The 19,624-nt window shown below is 36.0% G+C and overlaps 1 protein-coding gene across 1 annotated transcript in view; it reads left to right on the top strand.

Annotated features, from left to right (window-relative positions):
* The window catches only part of GRID2 (glutamate ionotropic receptor delta type subunit 2), a 1,460,772-nt gene that overhangs the window by 1,248,727 nt on the left and 192,421 nt on the right, over positions 1-19,624 (top strand). Inside the window, exon 13 of the mRNA XM_044224485.1 lies at positions 3,510-3,705. Coding sequence (XP_044080420.1) covers positions 3,510-3,705 — 196 coding nt within the window. The remainder of the gene's footprint in view (positions 1-3,509; positions 3,706-19,624) is intronic.

The following is a 19,624-nucleotide window of genomic DNA, read 5'->3' as shown; positions in this document are numbered from 1 at the left end:
AGATCTGCAGTGTGATTGTTTGCTGAGTTTTATGTAGTAAATGTGAGTTGTGTGAGATTAAGTGGAGAAATGGAATATATCAGTATGAGTATATTCCAAGTTAACTCCTTTCTAGAATGCTCTAGATTTTCCCATTTCCTCTGTGACCTGGGTATGCATCAGCAATTGTTAAAAAAGAAATGACAACATTTGCCATGGTAAATTAACTTATATATTAGGTACTTATTAATTATTTTAGAATTATTTTGCATTTAAAACTGATTTGGCAAACCAAACAAACAAACAAAAAAAAAACCACAATGATTTCAATGATTTGGCATATCTAAGTAATACTCAGATGTTGAATTTAAGATACAATTTTTTTGAGGAATACCACTTGTAGAAGAATTTACTAGATTTCTTTTAAGGGTTCATACTATAGGCCATTCCTTTTCTGCTGATATTACTCTAAAATCTTATGAAAAATAACAGAATGACCACATAAAATGGTCACTGTCTTTCTGTGTTGGGCTCCTAAAACAACCTTCACTTTCTGTAATAAGCTGTTTGTGCTCACTTCAATTTGCTTCATTTTATTTTTGTCACTTTTGGTACTGTCTCAGTGTACTATAATGGAACAATGCTGAATCAGGCAAGCTGTAATTTTTATTGCAAGCATATCTCAAGGCAAATTTATAAGCTGAACTTGATATCAGAAATGAAGCTGGAGGGAACATGTCTTTGTTCTAAGTTACAAATGCTCTGCTATTCTAAATATGAGGTATGTTGAACATAAAATGCCTTTTTTTTCTGACATCAGGAATTTCACACAGGCCGTATATTAAGAAATTCCTTTAAAATTTTTACCATGTACAAATCAGTTTCACCAACAAAACTATTTGTATGACAATTCTATATTCAAGTTGTAAAGCTGACATTGAAGGTGATGTTATGCCACAGAAAATGATTCTATTAATGATCCTAACATTTGATTTCAATTTTCTTTTCATGAAAAGCTAAGAGGAAGTGTTAATTTATTTAACAGTATTTTACTGGTATGACTATTTGGGCAAACAGATTATATATTTAGAGGTCTGGGCATACAAAAATTTTACCGCTAGGTTATGATCTCACCACCACCAAATTGAAAGTTTTTGAGAGTTATAATACAGATTGATTGCCAAATGTTCTAAACAGCTAGTGGCCAATCCCATCCAGGGAGGATCTCTGATGAAATGTAACATGGCCTTGTCCAGCCATGGGACCTTCTGGTTTTAGAAGGTGCAAGCTCCATACGACTACCTAGCCTAGGCCCTTGTATTAATAGGTATTGAACAAATTGCTATTTGCTACTGCTATTATAACCTGTATTGATAATGTTTCATTTCTTTTTCCTATGTTACCACTTTATATCGTCCTTCAGTAAACAATGGGAAATATGTTAAAATGTTAATGTTTTTAATAGTTTCAATCCCACCACTGGAAACAGCAGTGGATGAGAAGTAAATGATCTTTGGGAACAAAAGTTTTATTGCTATACTGTCAACAAGATAATTGTGAGATATCCCAGGAGAAAGTGCCCTTTTACTCTCCTATGAGGTTGTACCCTAGCTATGTGTAGCTTGATTTTATTCCTGCTTTTGCCCTGTTATTCTTCATACTGTCATTTTATCTTTTTACAAATGGTAGAATTAATTTAATAATTGTAGAATATTCCAGCAAATTTTTCCTTGGAAATAGTAATTTTTTAAAAAATTAAATTTATTTTATTTTTTTTTCAGAAATCCATAATTCATTGTTTATGCACCTCACCCAGTGCTCCATGCAATACGTGCCCTCCTAAATACCCACCACCGGTTGGCTCAGCCAACCCCCCGGCCCCCCTTCCCTCCAAAACCCTCAGTTTGTTTCTCAGAGTCCACAGTCTCTCATGGAAATAGTCATTTTTCAACACATCATTTTAAGCAGAAGTACAGAACAAAAAGGAATCATCATGGTAGTTTCCACAGAGTAAATGATACACATCGACAACATAAAACTCAATAAAATGTAGATTAAATTTTGCTGAAAGTTACTATTAGAAAATGGCATGAATACTCCTCTAGCAAACACAGCCCATAATTTATTGTTTGCAATACAGTTTTGCACATGATAGAAACTGATGACCTGCAAGAATATTCCCAATACCCTTGCCCAATGCTAGTGTTGTTTGCAAAGGCCCCAGGAAATCATTAGCAAACTCCATCTAGAAACAGACCAAAAGGTCAGAAGTATACATAACAGGAGTTTCATGACCCATGGCTGTGGAGGGCTCTGAATATTCTTGTTCAAAATATGGTATAGTGTTTCAAAGCATCTGCTGCCATTCGCAGAGGTTGGTGAACTTGAATATGCCAGTGTCTAATTTGTACAGTATGCCAAAGACACATATTTGTTCTTAAACCTCAGTCATTAGCGTTGAGCAGCTACACAAACTCAAATGAGTTTCAGTGCAGCAGTAATTGGTTCTCCAAGTTAGAAATACAGAGCGGCTCAGAAACTTAAATGTAAGGAAATTGACCACCAATTTAAGATGAATAACCTAGGACAAGTAGATACCATTTATATAACTCAAAGATGGATGTGAAAATCCTGATCATTATCATGCGTAAGAGGGAGCTGAAAATATATTCATCTTTCTGGAAACATGAATTCTATTCTGTTTGAATACAAATAGAAGTCTCTCTCTCTCTCCTCTCTTTCTCTCTCTTTCACACCCACAGACACACACATGCATGTGCACACACACAAACTTAAAGCAAATAAGAGGCAGTATCTTGTAGTAAAAATACTATAGCTTTTGAAGCCTACATTTGAGTCTTATCTCATCCCTCACTGACTGTGCCACACATTTTTTCATACTCTCAATCTGAGTTTTCTCATTGATAAAATGGGTGAAATACTTCTGAGAAATGGGACACTGCTGTGAGACTAATGTATGTCAGTTGCTGGCATGTATATGGTAGCCACTTGTTAAATAGTGACTATCATAAATACTGATTTTTAAATATACACTTCACCTCAAATTGGGTTGTTCATGCACAATGTAATTATTTTAAAAAATATTTAAACATTGCTACCTAAAAGAACATAGGCTTAAGGCTTATAACATGTAGTTGTTTTTTAACTAAATGATTATATGGTTATCCAGCAATCTAATTTAATTTGTTTTTGCCTTGATGGAATTGCTAGATCTAGTTTTAGTTTTGGTTTTTTTCACAGTGAAGGCTCACACACACACACACATACACACACACACACACACACAAGAACCATGAGAAATTTTCATTTTTTTTCAGTAATGATTTAATCTACTTATGATTCATGTGTCATAACCCTAACAGCAATTCTTTTTATATGTTACATTTTAATATTAAGAAACCACAAAATAGGAAAGCAATTTGACATCTGTATTTACATATATTATTCTGTTTCCTATAACTTTATTTCCAATTTCTTACTTGTGTCTCTCTTCTCTCCTAATCATGAAGATCTCTCCAGGACCTCTCCAAGCAAACGGACATCCCTTATGGCACAGTACTGGACTCTGCAGTATATGAACATGTCCGCATGAAGGGAATGAATCCTTTTGAAAGGGATAGCATGTATTCCCAAATGTGGCGGATGATCAACAGAAGCAATGGATCAGAGAATAACGTTCTGGAATCCCAAGCAGGCATTCAAAAGGTACTGGTCATTGTTCTGCTATAATAGTCTAGTCTGCTATTTTGTCTCCTATATTCGAATTGCTACATGGAGTTTGGTTTATTTCTTTTCTAAAATTTTAACTTTGACACAGAGTCTGCAATTAAATTATACCTCGTATTGATTTAAAGAAGATTTTGAGTTGGCAGAGTGCTTAAGCAAAGGGAATTCAAAGCCTTCTGTGCTGTGTCTAATGGATCTGTCTCCAATAGAATTCCAAAACTAGAAAACATAAACTAGTATTTTGTTCAGAACGGTCAGGGACTTATGCACATGAAGACTGAAAAGGTTTTTATGAATCCCATTCCAAATATCATTAGAGTTATCCAATTCTTTCAAATGACTTTGGGGTATTTTCTATACTGCATTTCCTTTTAGATGAAAACTTTACCTTTACTTATGATTATGTGGTGGATAAAAGTTAATGTTGTCAACAAATAAGGTTCCTACAAATGTCTATTTCTATTCCAAAAGTGTAAATCTTTATTTCTAGCTTATTTTAAATAACCATCATTTAGAAGTTATTTTATCAGGGGGGAAAAAAAAAGCTTATGAAGCAGTCCTTTGTGTAAAACATGAAGCTAGTTTTTATTCTGAGCTGTGGTTTATAAACACCTCTACAGAAGTAATTCTTTCTTCCTCAAGTCCCATCAATCTGCACGAGAGAACTGAATGATTTTTGTTTAAAATTATCCCCGTGGTTAGCACAGTGAAAATCACAATGGTTGACATTCAATAAATAATTGTAGGATGAATGAATGAATGCATGCATGAACGTCAATTATAGCCACAAACATGGTATACACTTTTTCTCTGTAACCTTCCACAGCAGAGTAATTTGGATCCTGTGTCTGAGCTTCTTGTTCAGAAGGCAAACTTACTAATACTATGTTGGAGAATGTTTTGATGGCTATAAAAAATATTCTGACACAGGTTCTAGCATTATTCTGTGCCTTTTCATATGATGTCCTTCATCTGCTACTGATGTTATGGTTCCCTAGAGTCAGCCTAGTTGGCATCATTATTTTGAAAACTGAGGATGCTGAGATGAACCTCCTTTAAGTCCTAATGATGCATTAGGATGTGAATTCCTTGAAATGTTAGCAATGGCCTCTAACTCCATCACCCTTATTACATTAACCCCAGTTTCCCAGGACCCAAGTATTGATCTTAAAGTCCACTGGCTTCTAGAAGTTCAACAATTACTAGGAGGATGGGGGGGGGTGAAAGTGGGTGAGTGAGTGGACCTATATGTTGTCTGGAAGAGATGGGAGGGTGAACATTTTAGGCTTTATTAGGTACTCATGGGATGTGAATGAATTTAAGCCTCAGAATAAGAATACTAAGTCATTTTGGGAAGAGTTACTTTCCTTCATATTGTTAATTGTTAAGAAGAATTTTATTTTCTTGGGGATAAATATAGTCACAATTTATATTTTTATTCTATTTTAGAAGCCAAAGCTCTCCATACTTTACAACCTTTTTCTATAGCATATCATTCCAGAGAAAATTCGCTTTTTTTTTTTTAAGATTTTATTTATTTGACAGACAGAGATTACAAGTAGGCAGAGAGGCAGGCCGAGGTGGGGGGGAAGCAGGCTCCCTGCTGAGCAGAGAGCCCAATGCGGGGCTTGATCCCAGGACCCTGAGATCATGACCTGAGCTAAAGGCGGAGGTTTAACGCACTGAGCCACCCAGGGACCCCAGAGAAAACTCACGTTTTTTCTCCATGCAGACATACAAATTCTCAAAAAATATTTTAAAAGATACATATTCACTCATTCATTACTTATTTATTCATTTTTTCATACAATATTTGCTAAGTGCCAATTATATACCAGGCACTGATCGAGAAACTATAGATCACCACAGAGAAATGATCACTGGATCTGTGAAATGTAAAGTCTGGTGAGAAAAGAAAACTAAAATATGTGATTTAAATAAAATGATTTAAATCATGATAAGTGCTATGGAAAAAAACCTTGGGTTCTTTTACAGAAATTAAAGAGAACATCTACTTTCAGAACAGTGATCAAGTATGGTTCCCTGAGGAGATAAAATATTAGTGATGACCTGTCTGATCAGGAGCTGTTTATGTAGAAGAGAGGGTGACAGGGCTTCCAAACCAAGCACAACCTTAGCAGAAGCATGGAGTTACATTCAAGAAACCAGCTGAAAATCAACACGAACTGGAACATGCCTAATGAGAGAACATGGAAGGAGGTTAGAAGGCAGGGGATAGCTCATGAAGGACATTGTTGCCCTTAATTAAAATCTGGATTCTATTTGAATGGCAAACAAACAAATAAACAAACAAAAATTACTAAAATAAGGGAATGTGGTGATTCATTATTACCTTTCAATAGGGATTGGTAAGTGTATACAGAGCTGAAATAGTGAGACCCTAAGAGACTCTTATAAATTTCAGAGGTAGCCAGTCACGTCAACACATGTAGATAAGGTCTTGCTTCATTCTTGTGTTTTTATGCACACACACATACGCACACAGCCCGTATACCTTACAGTGTTTATAGTAATACAAACTGGGTATACTTCCTATATTCTAGCATTTCCAAAATAAAAAATAAATCACAAGGGTATGGAATATCAAATGTCACATAGCAGTGACATTTGATATTTGATTTTTAAATAGTCTTGTATGTATTAAGATATACATACATATCTTCCAAGGTCTTCAGGATTGTTTAAGAAAACCTCTCCTTTTCAAAGCATGTACCTATGGTTTCCTATGTTTTCTGTTTCTTTTTTTCTTACCTTTATGTCTTTTAACCATATAGAATTTAATTTGGCATTTGTGGATATGTAAAAAGAAATTATAGATACCTACCCTAAGAAAATTTCAGTTTGAGATTCTATGAAATAAAAGTGTTTTAAACTAAGCTATTGATAAGTTTGCATTGTGTGCGAAGAAATTTAGTTAATTCTTGTGGGTTTTGCCATTTCTTTCTTTTTAAATATGTAGGCATTCCATCATCTTTCGACCTGGGCTAGTGTTTCTCATGCTGTTATTAAATGTCATACATTAAAAAAAAAAAAAAAGTCTATTATGAAGAACAGAAAGAGCCCTGTTTCCTGGTTCTTCCAATTCTTATGTGTACAACTTTGGGCAAGTCACTTGTCTTCTCTAAGACTCAGTCTCCTCCTCCCTAAGATTGTCACAGTGTGAGAATTAAAAGCCTGCAAAAGACCTTTCAACATGGGCTCGAATACAGTTCATTTTTTAAGCTCAAATGTTTAAATGTAACTAGTTACTCAAAATCTGTGGGCCCCAGGATTTTTATCATGTTGATAAGAATTCCTACTTCACATGTTTTTTGTCATATATATATATATATATGCATATCTATACACATATATATATATACACATATATATACACACATATATATAGGCATCAATAAATAATATGATTAAATAATAACTTCATAAAAAGATCCTTAAGATTACCTGAAAGAATGTAAAGGTGAGCAATTTGTAACGACAAAGCTTTATTATATAGTATCTTCTAAGGTTAAGTTAAAATTGTAACATATTTGAAAAGGTTAATTAATAAAAGAAGTAGAGAAGAATTTCTACTCTTATAATCTACTGATAAAGAGGGCTTATGAGTTTTAAAAAACTGCAAATCGTGTCACCTAGATTTATACCATAGTTATTTAGTTTTCTGATTCACTAGAGGGGCAGTGAAGAATGTTCTTGTGAATTCATAATGGAAAATATCAAAGTGAAATTTGCTTGTTGTATGTATTCTTTCAACCAAAATCAGAGACAGCTGAAAATTGATTTGATCAAAAAATAGGTAATAATAATGAGATGTATTTTGGTTCAGTTTGCAAGGTCTTGGCCAGCTTCTCTTAAAGCACAAAACCAACCAACCAAAAACCGAGAACCTTCTCACCTGCTAAAGCTCACTGGGAGTCTATAAGATTGAGAACTGTAGTACACGAAATGTGGTTGTAGATTCTTGCTTTAGTAACTAGTCTTGCACATCTCACACAGCAGCTTCCTCTTCTCTGTCGTTGGTTTCTAATTTGTTCAGGCAGAAAAGACTTTAGAGGTCTTCTAGGTCAATTTTCCACAAAAGACGAAACTTCTTCTACAATGTCTTTGACACGAGTTCATATATATAGTAACTGCCTCCCAGGAAAACCTGCATCACTGTGCAAACAGTCCTTGCAATCTAATTATAACTTTAAATAGATACCATTAATGTCTCAGTTATATTTGTTCTTAATTGTACTACTAGTCTCATTAAGTTTCTCTTACTTGAAGGTAGAGCTTTATCCCTTCTAACATCATTCTGCTCATACCAAAGAAAGCTGTATAAATGAGGATTAAGTAAATGAGTTCTGATATGCTATTCTTGGGAGACATTCACCTTTATCAGACTAGCCTAATTAAACTAGAACAAATCTGATTCTGTCTTCCTTTTCCCAGGACATTTTGCATAAGCAGAAAAAATGTATATGAAAATATAAGTGAAATATTTAGTGCATTCATTCGACAATCATTTATTGAGCACCTGCTGTGTATCAGTCAGTACTTTGGTCACCGGAGTGAACATGAATGAAAGCAAAATTACTTCATAGAGTTCACATTCTAATGGAGGAAGCAGACAATTAAAAAAAATTAAATATGTTGTATTTCAATAGTGATAAGTGTTAAGGAGAAAAAATAGGAGAGGGAGAAGGGGGACAAGAGGGAGATGATCTGCCTTATTAGATCAGATGGCCAGGGAAGGCTTAAGAAAATGACATTGGAAAAAAGACATGAAGCAGATTCGAGAGAAAGAGTTGTATATCTGGGTGACGTGTTTTCAGACAGAGGGTCAGCCGATGCAAAGGCCCTAAGGTGGAAGTATGCCTGGATGTTCTAAGACTGTGAAGGAAGCTAGTGTAACTCAGAAATAAGGTGTAACATCAGAAGAATAACAAAATCCGAGAAGTAGAGGGCCAGGTGGTAGGGAGAAAGCATATCATACAGGGCCTTGTTACCTACAGCATAATCCTGTGAACTAGCAACATCAGCATCTTTGGAGCTTGTTAGAAATGCAGACTCTTGGGCCCCACCTAAACCCTTCTCAATGTAAATCTTGGTCTAAGAAGATTCCCAGGTGATTCATATGCATGCTAAAGTCTGAAAATGCTAATACAGAGCTGTATAAAACATTCTAAGTGGGCTTTTACTCTGTGGAAGATACAGCACTTAAGAAGGGTTTAAACAGAAAAGTAACATGCTAAAACTCATATTTTAGCAAATCATGGGTAAAAATCTGACTAGGAATGAAGGATCTGTGCATAGTACTGAAACAGAGAAGTCTCTGGTTATTTAGAGGGCAATATTTATTTTCTGATAGCCTATTAAACTCAGATGGTGAAGAACAAATTATTCTAAAACCCCAGCAATGAAGACTACTCAGGAAGAAAAGAAAATCAGGATTGGTAGGATTAAAATCCTAGCCAGAGGATCCCTACGCATAATACTTCAGACTACAGAGCTCAAAGAGGATATAAAAATCCGATGGATACTATGGCAACAGGGAAGTGAGGGATGGTGTTGGCAGCCGCAGTTTTCAATCAGAAAGATAGCATCAATTTGCAAAGCTAATTAGGCCACACAAGTCCCAGAGCAGTATGGAGAAAGGGAAACTGACAAGGTCCAGGTGTGGAGCAAAGCCACTGGGCTCAGGCCCCAGTTCTAATGCCAGCTGGAGAATTGGAGAATTGAAACGAAAACCAAGACAAAAGATTGGTCATGTCAAATGGGCCAGTATCGAGGATTTTTGAGGACTGATGGAGAAAGACAAATTCTAGACCTTATGAAATGATGGGGTAAGCCTACCCTCTTTATTGATCTGTGGCTGAAAAAACTGGGTGGAGTGAAGCTATTGTTTTATTTATTCATTCAACACATATTCAGTGAGCACCTATTTACCAGGCACTGTTCTAGGTATCAGGAATCAAACAGAACAAGGAAAGTCCCTGCCCAAATGGAGATTATTTTGTACTAGAGAGAAAAAAAATAGACAAGCCCATAAATACATGCTCTGAAGAAAAAAAAAATTGAAAAGGTAAGAATGAAAGAAAGCAGAGGAGGAAGAGGGTTGTTGCCATCACATATAAAGTGGTCTCAGAAGGCATCCCTGAGAAAGTGACATTTGAGTAGAGACCTGAAAGACGACAGGTATGACCCATGAAGATGGTGAAGAGACAGTGAGGACAGGAGCTCCAGGCAGAAGGAAAATTACTGCGAAATTCCTGAGGCAGAAGGTAACTTGGCATGATAGAGAAATGTCAAGAACAATGTGGCTGGAGAAGGGTTCATGGGGAGTGGATAGGATATGCAGGGGAGGTAGGAAATAAGATCGCAGTGGGAGTTAGAATGGTGGCCTAAAGATGTTCAAGTACGGGCCCTGCTAAAGTTCCAAATGCATCTTTTTTTTAAATTGAGATATAATCGACATATAGCATTATATTAGTTTCAGGCATACAACATAATGATTCTATGTTTGTGCATATTGCAAAATCACAATAAGTCTAGTTAACATCAGTCACTATTGTTATAAATTTTCTTTTTGTGATGAGAACTTTCAAGACCTATTCTCTTAGCAACTGCTACATATGCAATACAGTATAATTCACTATGTCACCATGCTGTACATTACATCCCCATGACTTATGTATTTTATAACTAGAATTTTGTACCTTTCAATTCATTTACTCATTGTATCTTAATTGGGAAATAGAAAGCATTTGAATATCTTAAATCCACTCAGGAGATTCTGATTCACAGTAAAGGTTGAGAATCACTGATATAATAGCTTGGAGTCACTTAAACGACACTGACTTTTTAATAATTCTGAGGTTTTGAGCAGGAGAGTGACATGAGGTGACTTACTTTTTAAAGCTCCACTTATGGTGTTGTGTGAAAAATAGGGAGAGGTCAAGGCTAGAAACAAGGAGAAGAGTGAGGAGAGACTACTGTTGTAATTCAAGTGAAACATGATGATGGATGGACCAGAGTGCTTATGGTGAAAGTGGTGAGCAGTGATTGAATTTGAATATATTTTGAAAGTCACTCTGACAAAATTTTGTAGAAGACTGAATGTGGGATATGAAAAAAAAAAAAAGAGTTAGAAATGAGCCCAATGTCTCTGGCCTAAGTAGTTGGAAGAATGAAGTTGGCTTTTATTAAGGTTGAGAAAATTATGGGAAGAGCAGATTTGAGAAGCCAAATGAGAATTTGCCTTTGGCACGATAGTTAATATGAAATGTTCATTAATTATCCAAGAAAGATGCCAAGAAAGCTGCTTTCTATATATGAGTTGAGTGTTTAGGAGAAAGTTCTAGCTGGATATTGGAGAATACTAGCATAGAGTCTGATTTTAAAGTCGTAAGACTCAATGATATCACTAAACATGTGTTTATCTATCTTGAAAAGAAAGCTATGTAAAGACTAATCCTGGGACAATGTAGTATTTAGAGAAGCAAGAGTCAAAAAGGTGTAACAGAGTCAGGGAAGGATCAGCCAAGGAAACAGGGATAAAGCCAAGAGTGCTTGTTTGGAAGCCAGTGAAAAAGTGTTTCAAGGAAATTCAAATGGTCAACTCTGTCAAATGATACTCATGGATCAAGTATGGTGAAGACAGAAAATTAATTATTTATTTGGCAACCAGCAGTCTCTGATGACCTTGACAAAAGCAGATTTGGCAGAGGTAAAGGAGAAGAAATTAGAGTTAGATTGGAAAGAAAAAGAATGAGAAGAGAGGCAGTGGAAATTACAAGGCTAAGTACTTTTTATTTACTTTATTTTTTATTTTAATTTTTTTCTATTCAAGTATAATTAACATACAGTATTTTGTTAGTTTCAGGTGTACAATATAATGATTTGACAACTTTATATATTACTCAGTGCTCATCAGAAGTGTACTCTTAATTCCCTTTATCTATTTCACCTGTCCTCTACCCACCTTTCCTCTGGCAACCACCCATTTGTTCTCGATATTTAGGAGTCTTTTTGTTGTTGTTTTTCTTTCTTCTTCGATCATTTGTTTTGTTAGACTGGGCACTTTGTAAAGGTGCTTTGCTGAAAGGAAATGCTGAGTAATAGTGGGGAGGGTTCTAGAGTGGGATGTGAGGTTTGGGAAAATTTTTTTATGAAAAAAGATATATACAATGTCTCTATACTAATGAGATGATACAGTAAATAGGGGGAAATTCATGGTGCAAGAGAGAGACAAGAGAACTGCTGGAGATTTGTTCTTGAGATCTAATGCACAAGTGGGGGGTTGGATTTAGGAGCACAGTCCATCCATAGCAAAAAGAGAGAAGGTAGAACATATGGACATACATGCAGATAAGTTGGAAGATATGGTAGTGGAAGTATATGGAAAATCATTTTTGACTGATTATATTTACTCAGAGAAATAGGAACCAAGGCCATCACCAAAATATATAAGTAATAGGATAAAGATTCTGGAGAATTGAAGAGATAAAAGATAGGAATAGTTGTTCTGGAGAATGGGAGGAACAGTAGATGAGTGAAATATAATGGTATTCCTAGAAAAGACTAACGGCTTGTTTGAAATAGTCATCATGGCTATAAACTAAAACCAATCAGCATAATTATGGGCTTTTTTGTAACATAAACACGGAGTTCACAGAGAAGAGATTTCACCAGAATTGGTATTTATCAAATAAGCATGATAGAAAACAATAAGGTGAGGGAGTTGAGAATATATCCAAAGAAATTGTTATTATGAATGAGGGAATCTCAGCTGAGAGGAGATTGAGGATACCAAGGGGATGACATGTGGAAGCCTGGGTGGCTCAGTCATTTAAGCTGCTGCCTGCAGCTCAGGTCATGAACCCAGTGTCCTGGGATCAAGGCCCACATCAGGCTCTCTGCTCAGTGGAGAGCCTGCTTCTCCTTCTCCTTCTACCTGCTGCTCTGCCTACTTGTGCTCTCTATCTCTCTGTCAAATAAATAAAATCTTGAAGAAAAAAAAAAAAAAAAAGAGGATGACATGAACAATGAACTGTTGGTCTGGGTGGGACGAAAGAACTATAGGAGTCCATGAACCAGAAGGACAGGATTGGAAATAATACAAATTGGTTCCAAGATGACACATTTGAAATTGAAATGATGAAGAGAGTGCTAGTATTGGAAGTGATACAACATGGGAGTGGGTGGCTAAGGTAGGAGGAAAGACATAATCTTTGGAGATGAAGAAGCCAAGTACTGGAAGAGGATGTCTATGTGAATAATCAAATCACCAAGAATAACCACAGAACTAGAATTTGAAAGAGTGACAGAGTACCAAGTGGTAAAATCTTTGAGCAATGTCGGAGTGACACAGAGTCAGCAGATGCCTACAGTAGGAATAAGTGTAGTCTGATAGCATGAGCTTCAAAGCCAAGGCTCTAGAAGTGGTTCAAAGGACAAGAAGGATACCTAACCATGATCCAGCCCCAGTGATATGAATGCTGTAGAAGAGAAAAGTAATTATCATTTGAGAAGAACAAAAGTAATGTAGTATCTGCAGAAGAAAAGCAAGTTCTACTCATCAACAGAAGGGTAAAGGAAGTTTCAAAACAACAAAAAACAGATCGAGGATATAGGCAGGGCTTAGGACAGTGTCTTAAAACCCTGTTGATTCAAGACTACTCCCATCAGAGGGCACCTGGGTGACTCAGTCAGTTAAGCATCCGACTCTTGGTTTCAGCTCTGGTAATGATCTCATTGGTCATGAGAATGAAGCTAGCAGGAACCGAATTACATAAAAGAAAAGAGGCTGTGAGTAGCAAACAATTTTCAACTGTTATGGGTTTACATACAGTAATTCCTGGTCTTATGCATCTCAAATCCATGAACCACAGTGGTCATATTCTCTTTTCCAGTTGTTCCATTCCCCTTCCTCTTTGAACTCTATAGCACCATGTGGCATTGGGTGAAGATGCCAAAGTAGGTGACAGTTTTGAGCAGAGAGAGGATAGGACCTAACTTGGGCTACAGTGAATAACTTGGTAATATACTAAGTATATGACCTTAAAATCATGGTTAGGCCCCATTACAGAAATGAATAATCAGACTGAACACAACTTGGGGAAAATCAAAACAAAATACTAAACAACTTTGGATCTTTGAAAATGCCAGAAGTCCTAGACGGTCATACCACTGAGCTTAGAAGTAACTGTGCATTTGCTACATTTGCCCTTTGCCAGATGATTTCAACAAATAAGATATGGTTTACTTTAGCACTACAGCAGGCATCTGGGAGCTCAGATCCCATTGACATATTTTCCGCTCCCCAAAAATCAAAGGTTTTAAGTCCATGTCAGTTATTACATAGTGCAAGAAGAGAGTCCGTGCGACACTAAACAACAACAACAACAAAACCCACAGTGGCTCAGTCAGTTAAGAGTCTAACTCTTGGTTTCACCTCAGGTCATGATCTCAGGGTCCAGGGATAAAGCCATGTTTTGGGATCCATGCTCAGTGTGGAGTCAGCTTGGATTCTCTCTCTCCCTCTGTACCTCTCCCCACCTAAATTAATAAGTAAAATCTTAACACACACACCCATACACACACACACACACACTCATAGAGATCATTCCCAGAAGTCTTGGCAATGCATTTTTAATGCCTGGGATTGATTGTTTTTATTATTTTCTTAAACATTCTATTTATTTATTTATGTATTTGACAGAGAGAGAGAGAGAGGGAGAGAAAGCAGGAACAGTGGGAGGAGCAAAGAAGGGGGAGGGATAGAGCAGACTCTGCTGAGCCTGGAACCTGACTTGGAGTTCAATTCCATGACCCCAAGATCATAAACTGAATAGAAACCAAGATTGGAGGTCCAACCAACTGAGCTACCCATGCACCCTTTTATTAACATTTTTTAAAACGTATTTTTGTCTCTAATAATCTTCATAGATGTTTGAGTTAAAAATTAGTCTTGATTAACTATGTTCTCAAGGGTAAAGGTGAAGTCCAAACCTATATCCTTCTTAAACAGTCATAAGCATTTTAGCTTGAGTTAGAATGTTAGGTGTTACAACACACAAAGCAAACTGAAAGCTGAAAAGATATTTTCTAGATGCCCAGAAAAAATAGATATAGATATAGACTCTGTAAATCAAAGTGAAAACAATAAAGTGGTGTTTCTTATATATAAAGACGATAGTACTAAGCTGCCATTAACAGAGCATGTAATTTTAAAATTGCTTTTTTATATAGTGATTTAATCCATGATGAAAGCCAGACCTGCTCCAATTCTTCTTTTAATTAGCTACATTCAATTCCAATTCATCTACTCATTCACTCATTCGTTTAATCAACAAACATTTATTTAGTGGTCCTGAGTGAGATGGGCACAGAGGATACAGAAATGGTTTAGCCTAGTGAGTGTGGGGCAGTAAAGTGCAATATAGCAGCTGATCTACAGAGAAATGTACAAGATCCCAAGAGAAAGCAGAGAAAGGGAATTTATCATAGCCTGAGGGATGAGTCTAGTTCAGATCACAGAGGCTTCCAAGAGGAAGTAAGGTTAATCTTAGAGTAAGTAGGATTTAATTAAGTAAAAGAGATATAGGAGTAAGTGGGATAAGGAGACAGCCTGGACGAAAACATGGAGGTAAGAATACGGTACACGCAGGAAATAAAAAGCAGTTACGGTTAGATATAGGTGCTTATACTGGTCAAGTTTTTCTGTAGAAAAAGAACAATTTATATATTCATATATTACATTCATGTATTTGTGTGTGTATATGTGTGGATGTATGTTTATATAAAAAATGAGATTTAGTATAAGGAATTGGCTCGTGCCATTATGGAGGCCGTCATGTCCCACCAATGGCTGTTTATAAGTGGGATATGCAGGAAAGCTGATGATTTAAATTCTAGTGTGATTCTGAAGGCCTGAGAACTAGGAGCTTTACTGGTATAAATCCCAGTTTAAGAGAAGGAGCAGACTGATGCCCCTGCTCAACAGTCAGGCAGAGAGAGAAGGAGAGAAACTTCCTCTACCTTTCTATTCTATTCCACCTGCTCCCTGGGTTAGATAACGCCCACCTACCCTGGGGAAGGCAATCTGCCTTACCCAGTCTACTAATTCAAGTGCTAATGTCTTTGGAAACACACTCATGGGCACACCCAGCAATCACGTTTAACCAGTTTCTGGGAGTCCCATGACCTAGTCAAGCTGACACATAAATTAACTATCCCAGTGCTCTCGTACAGTGAAAAGGGGTAGAGGAGCAGTTTGTGCAGGTGGATCAGAGACACCTGCTGGGACACATATCATCTGAACCTGACACTGGGTGTTAACTGTATAGTTTTAACTAAATGAGCAAGAAGGTGCCAAAAGAATAATGAAAAATATTGGAAAAGAAATGTCTGGACTGGAAAAAAGTTATACTCACTTTGGACCTCAGTTTTCTTCCTTTAACTTAAAAGTTGTGGAAATGAGGGGGGCCTGGGTGGCTCAGTGGGTTAAAGCCCCTGCCTTTGGCTTAGGTCATGATCCTAGCATACTGGGATGGAGTCCCACATCAGGCTTTCTGCTCAGCGGGGAGCCTGCTTCCTCCTCTCTCTCTCTTTCTCTCTCTCTCTCTCTCGCTCTTTCTCTCGCTCTCTGCCTACTTGTGATCTTTGTCTGTCAAACAAATAAATAAAATCTTTTAAAAAAAGGGAGTTGTGGAAATGAAATAGATGAATTCTGAGAATCCTTCTGGAGCTAATATTCAGTAAGTCTTAGGACCCTAATTTCAAACTGCTTAATGGCCACACGAGAGAAGAGCACTTCCCAGGTAACCGCAGAGGCCTCAGCTGTCACTCCTAGTTTAACACACATTCTGTCCCTCAAGCATTCCTTCTACAAAGGAATACCAGCTTTGTAGTTCCCCAGGGTGAAAAATTATAGGTAGGTGCATCTTTGTTTCCTCGAGGGTCCATTAGGTTCACAAACTTCTTTATCTGACAAATAGTGTAAATGGTTCATTGCCTTGGTTTAATTCTTACTCTTGACAATTACTTCCCAAATTGGAAAATGCTCATACATTTTAAGCCTTTCTGTTGGAAAAATACAAAAAAGTTAAAAAGTATAATTCCACAATACTTTTAAAATCAGCTCACTCTATCCATCCAGTTTTACCCTCAGTTAACCTCCATTAAGATGGCAGGGTGCACGTCTTCGTGACTTTCTTTATTTAATGGGCACATATATGCTACAGTTTTTTGTTCGGTCTCCATTTGGACTTTTTTAATAAAATGTTTTCTGCCTTGTCTTTACCAATTTCTGTCATTAACATCTTTCAAGTTAGCATATATATTTATACATCATTGTAATACCTTTAAAATAGTCTATGAACTATATCGTAATTTATCAAATTGTTTAACCTTGATGAGCACTTGGAATTTTTCAAATATTTATCTCCTATAAGCAGCTATGATGAACATTTATTTTTATACATTTATTATTTTCTTTTGTAAATACAGTCATAAAAGTACAAATCTGAGTTAAGGAACATATGCATTTACAAATTTAATAACCACTCTCAAAGTACTGTCTGAAAAATGTACTTTCAATGCAAAAGAGAGTCCTAGTTTCCCACTTGCTTGCCTGGAATTGCCAAAAGTAAATAATACTACTACTCTTTTATATTTTCAGTTTTGCCAAAATGATGAATGAAAAGTCTCTCATTTTTATTTTCACTTTTCTAATTACTAGGTTGTGCATTCAAATGTGGATGACTTCTATACATCATCTTTATAATGCAAAATTATTTCTTTCATCCTTTTTTTTCTTGACTTGTTATTGTCAATTTCAATGCCTCTTTTTAAAAGATGACTTTGGGGTTTTGGGGTTTTAAAAGATGACTTTTTAAAAAAGACTTTGGGGTTTTGGGGTTCACTCTACCTTTAATCCCCCAGACTTTTCTTATCCATGTCCACAGCCGCATTGACACTGTCAGTTAAACAGATGTGCTGGCAAGGGAACACAACTTGGTCAGGCCCTAATATAAATCCACATGCCCAAGTGTACACTTCGTAAGACAACATTTCTTTTGCCAGACAGTAATTTTAGAGAACAGCATTTACTTTGTGAAAAATGGGAAAAGCTAAATGATTTTGTAAATATGCCTCCAAGCTGGCCACTGTTTGCTATCTTCCCTTTTATCTCTAAGAATATTAATATAAATAAGAATTTTATAATACTTAGTGCCCTAGTAACAGATACAGGCTGAGAGGGCTCCCGGTTTTTTAATTGTTTTTCTATAGCGAAGATACTGGACTTTCGTGCTGACTTACTTGTTTCCATTACATTAAGCTGTAGACCTTTCACACATACTTTGAATTTTTAGTTTCTCATCAAACCTTCCTTCCCTCAGTAGGAGAATTAGCAGCCTGTAGAGGTTTTATTTGCATTCCTGTGAGCTCCAGCCCCTGGTTGTCCTTTCATATCTTCAAAGGGCCCTTTCTCTGCTCTCTGATTTATGTGCTCAGTGTTCTACTGTGATTTTCTGCTTCTCAACTGCTGAATTCACTTCTGCTACTAAAGCTTAAATGCCATGATTACTACCGTATCCTCCTGCTTTAACATTTCACAGATTAATTGTCATCTTGAATACTGAAGCTTCTGATTACAAAGTCCTCATTTCTTGTTAAATATCCACAAGACTATTATTTTTCTTATTTTAAATCAGTATGTTTTGGAAACTCCTTTAGGGCTCTGCCACTTGGCACCAACTCAGTCTAAGAGATAATAAAATAAATAAAATTTCAAAGCCTTGATAGTATTTGGGGGCATTAAATATAACATAAAACCATACTCAGGTTTGCTAGAGAATAACCTGCCTTTTCAGTTTTCTCTTTATTTCTTCTATTACATATAATATTAAACACAGGAATTTAAAAGTACAAAATAGGTTTTTAAAACTCCTTAAAAGTAGTGTTTCTCATTTTATGTCTTAAGGAATTAGTTTTTGATACAGTCTGACCCTATCACATTAATCGTTTCCATATTTGACATTCAACATACACATTTTTTATTGAAATTATATATTTATTTATTTTAAATTATAAAATATGTGTAATATAAAATTTACCATCTTAACCATTTTTCTTTGTATGGTTTAGTGGCATTAAGTACATTCACATTATTATACAATCGTCATCATCACGATCCACTTCCAGAACTCTTTTCATCCTGCAAAACTGAAATTCTATATCCATTAAATAAAAGCTTGCTATTCCTCCCTCCCCCAAATTGCTGGAAACCACCATTCTGCTTTCCACTTTTATGAATTTGACTACTTTAGGAACTTTATGGAAATGAAATTGTACAGAAAATGTCTTTTTGTGACTTTCACTTAGCATGCTGTTCTCATTTCCTTCCCTTTTAAGGCTAACTATTTTATTGTATGTATATACCACATTTTGTTCACTATTTATTTGTCGATAGGTACTTAGGTTTCCTTTGCCTTTTGGCTATTGTGAATAACGGGGCCGATGAACATGGTTGTGCAGATATATTTGAATCCCTTTTCTCAATTATTTTAGTAATATACCCAGGAGTGGAATTGCTGCATCATATCGTAATTCTATTTTTAACATTTAAGGAATACATATTGTTTTCCGTATTGGTTGCACCATTTTACATTTCCACCAATAATGCACAAGGGTCTAATTTCTTCACATCCTTAATATCACTTATTCTGATTTTTTTTTTTTTATGGTAGCCATCCTAATAGGTGTTAGGTGATACATATACATTTAAATTCCACTTTAATATTCATTTTTTAAGAGACACTATTTTGGCTAACAAACTCAAATTGCTATAATCTCCATCATTTATTCTGATAGAAATTAGGCTGTGCTT

This window comes from Neovison vison, chromosome 11 (assembly GCF_020171115.1).
Source record: "Neovison vison isolate M4711 chromosome 11, ASM_NN_V1, whole genome shotgun sequence".
Taxonomy (NCBI): Eukaryota; Metazoa; Chordata; class Mammalia; order Carnivora; family Mustelidae; genus Neogale; species Neogale vison.
This window is presented reverse-complemented; position numbering and strand designations above follow the sequence as displayed.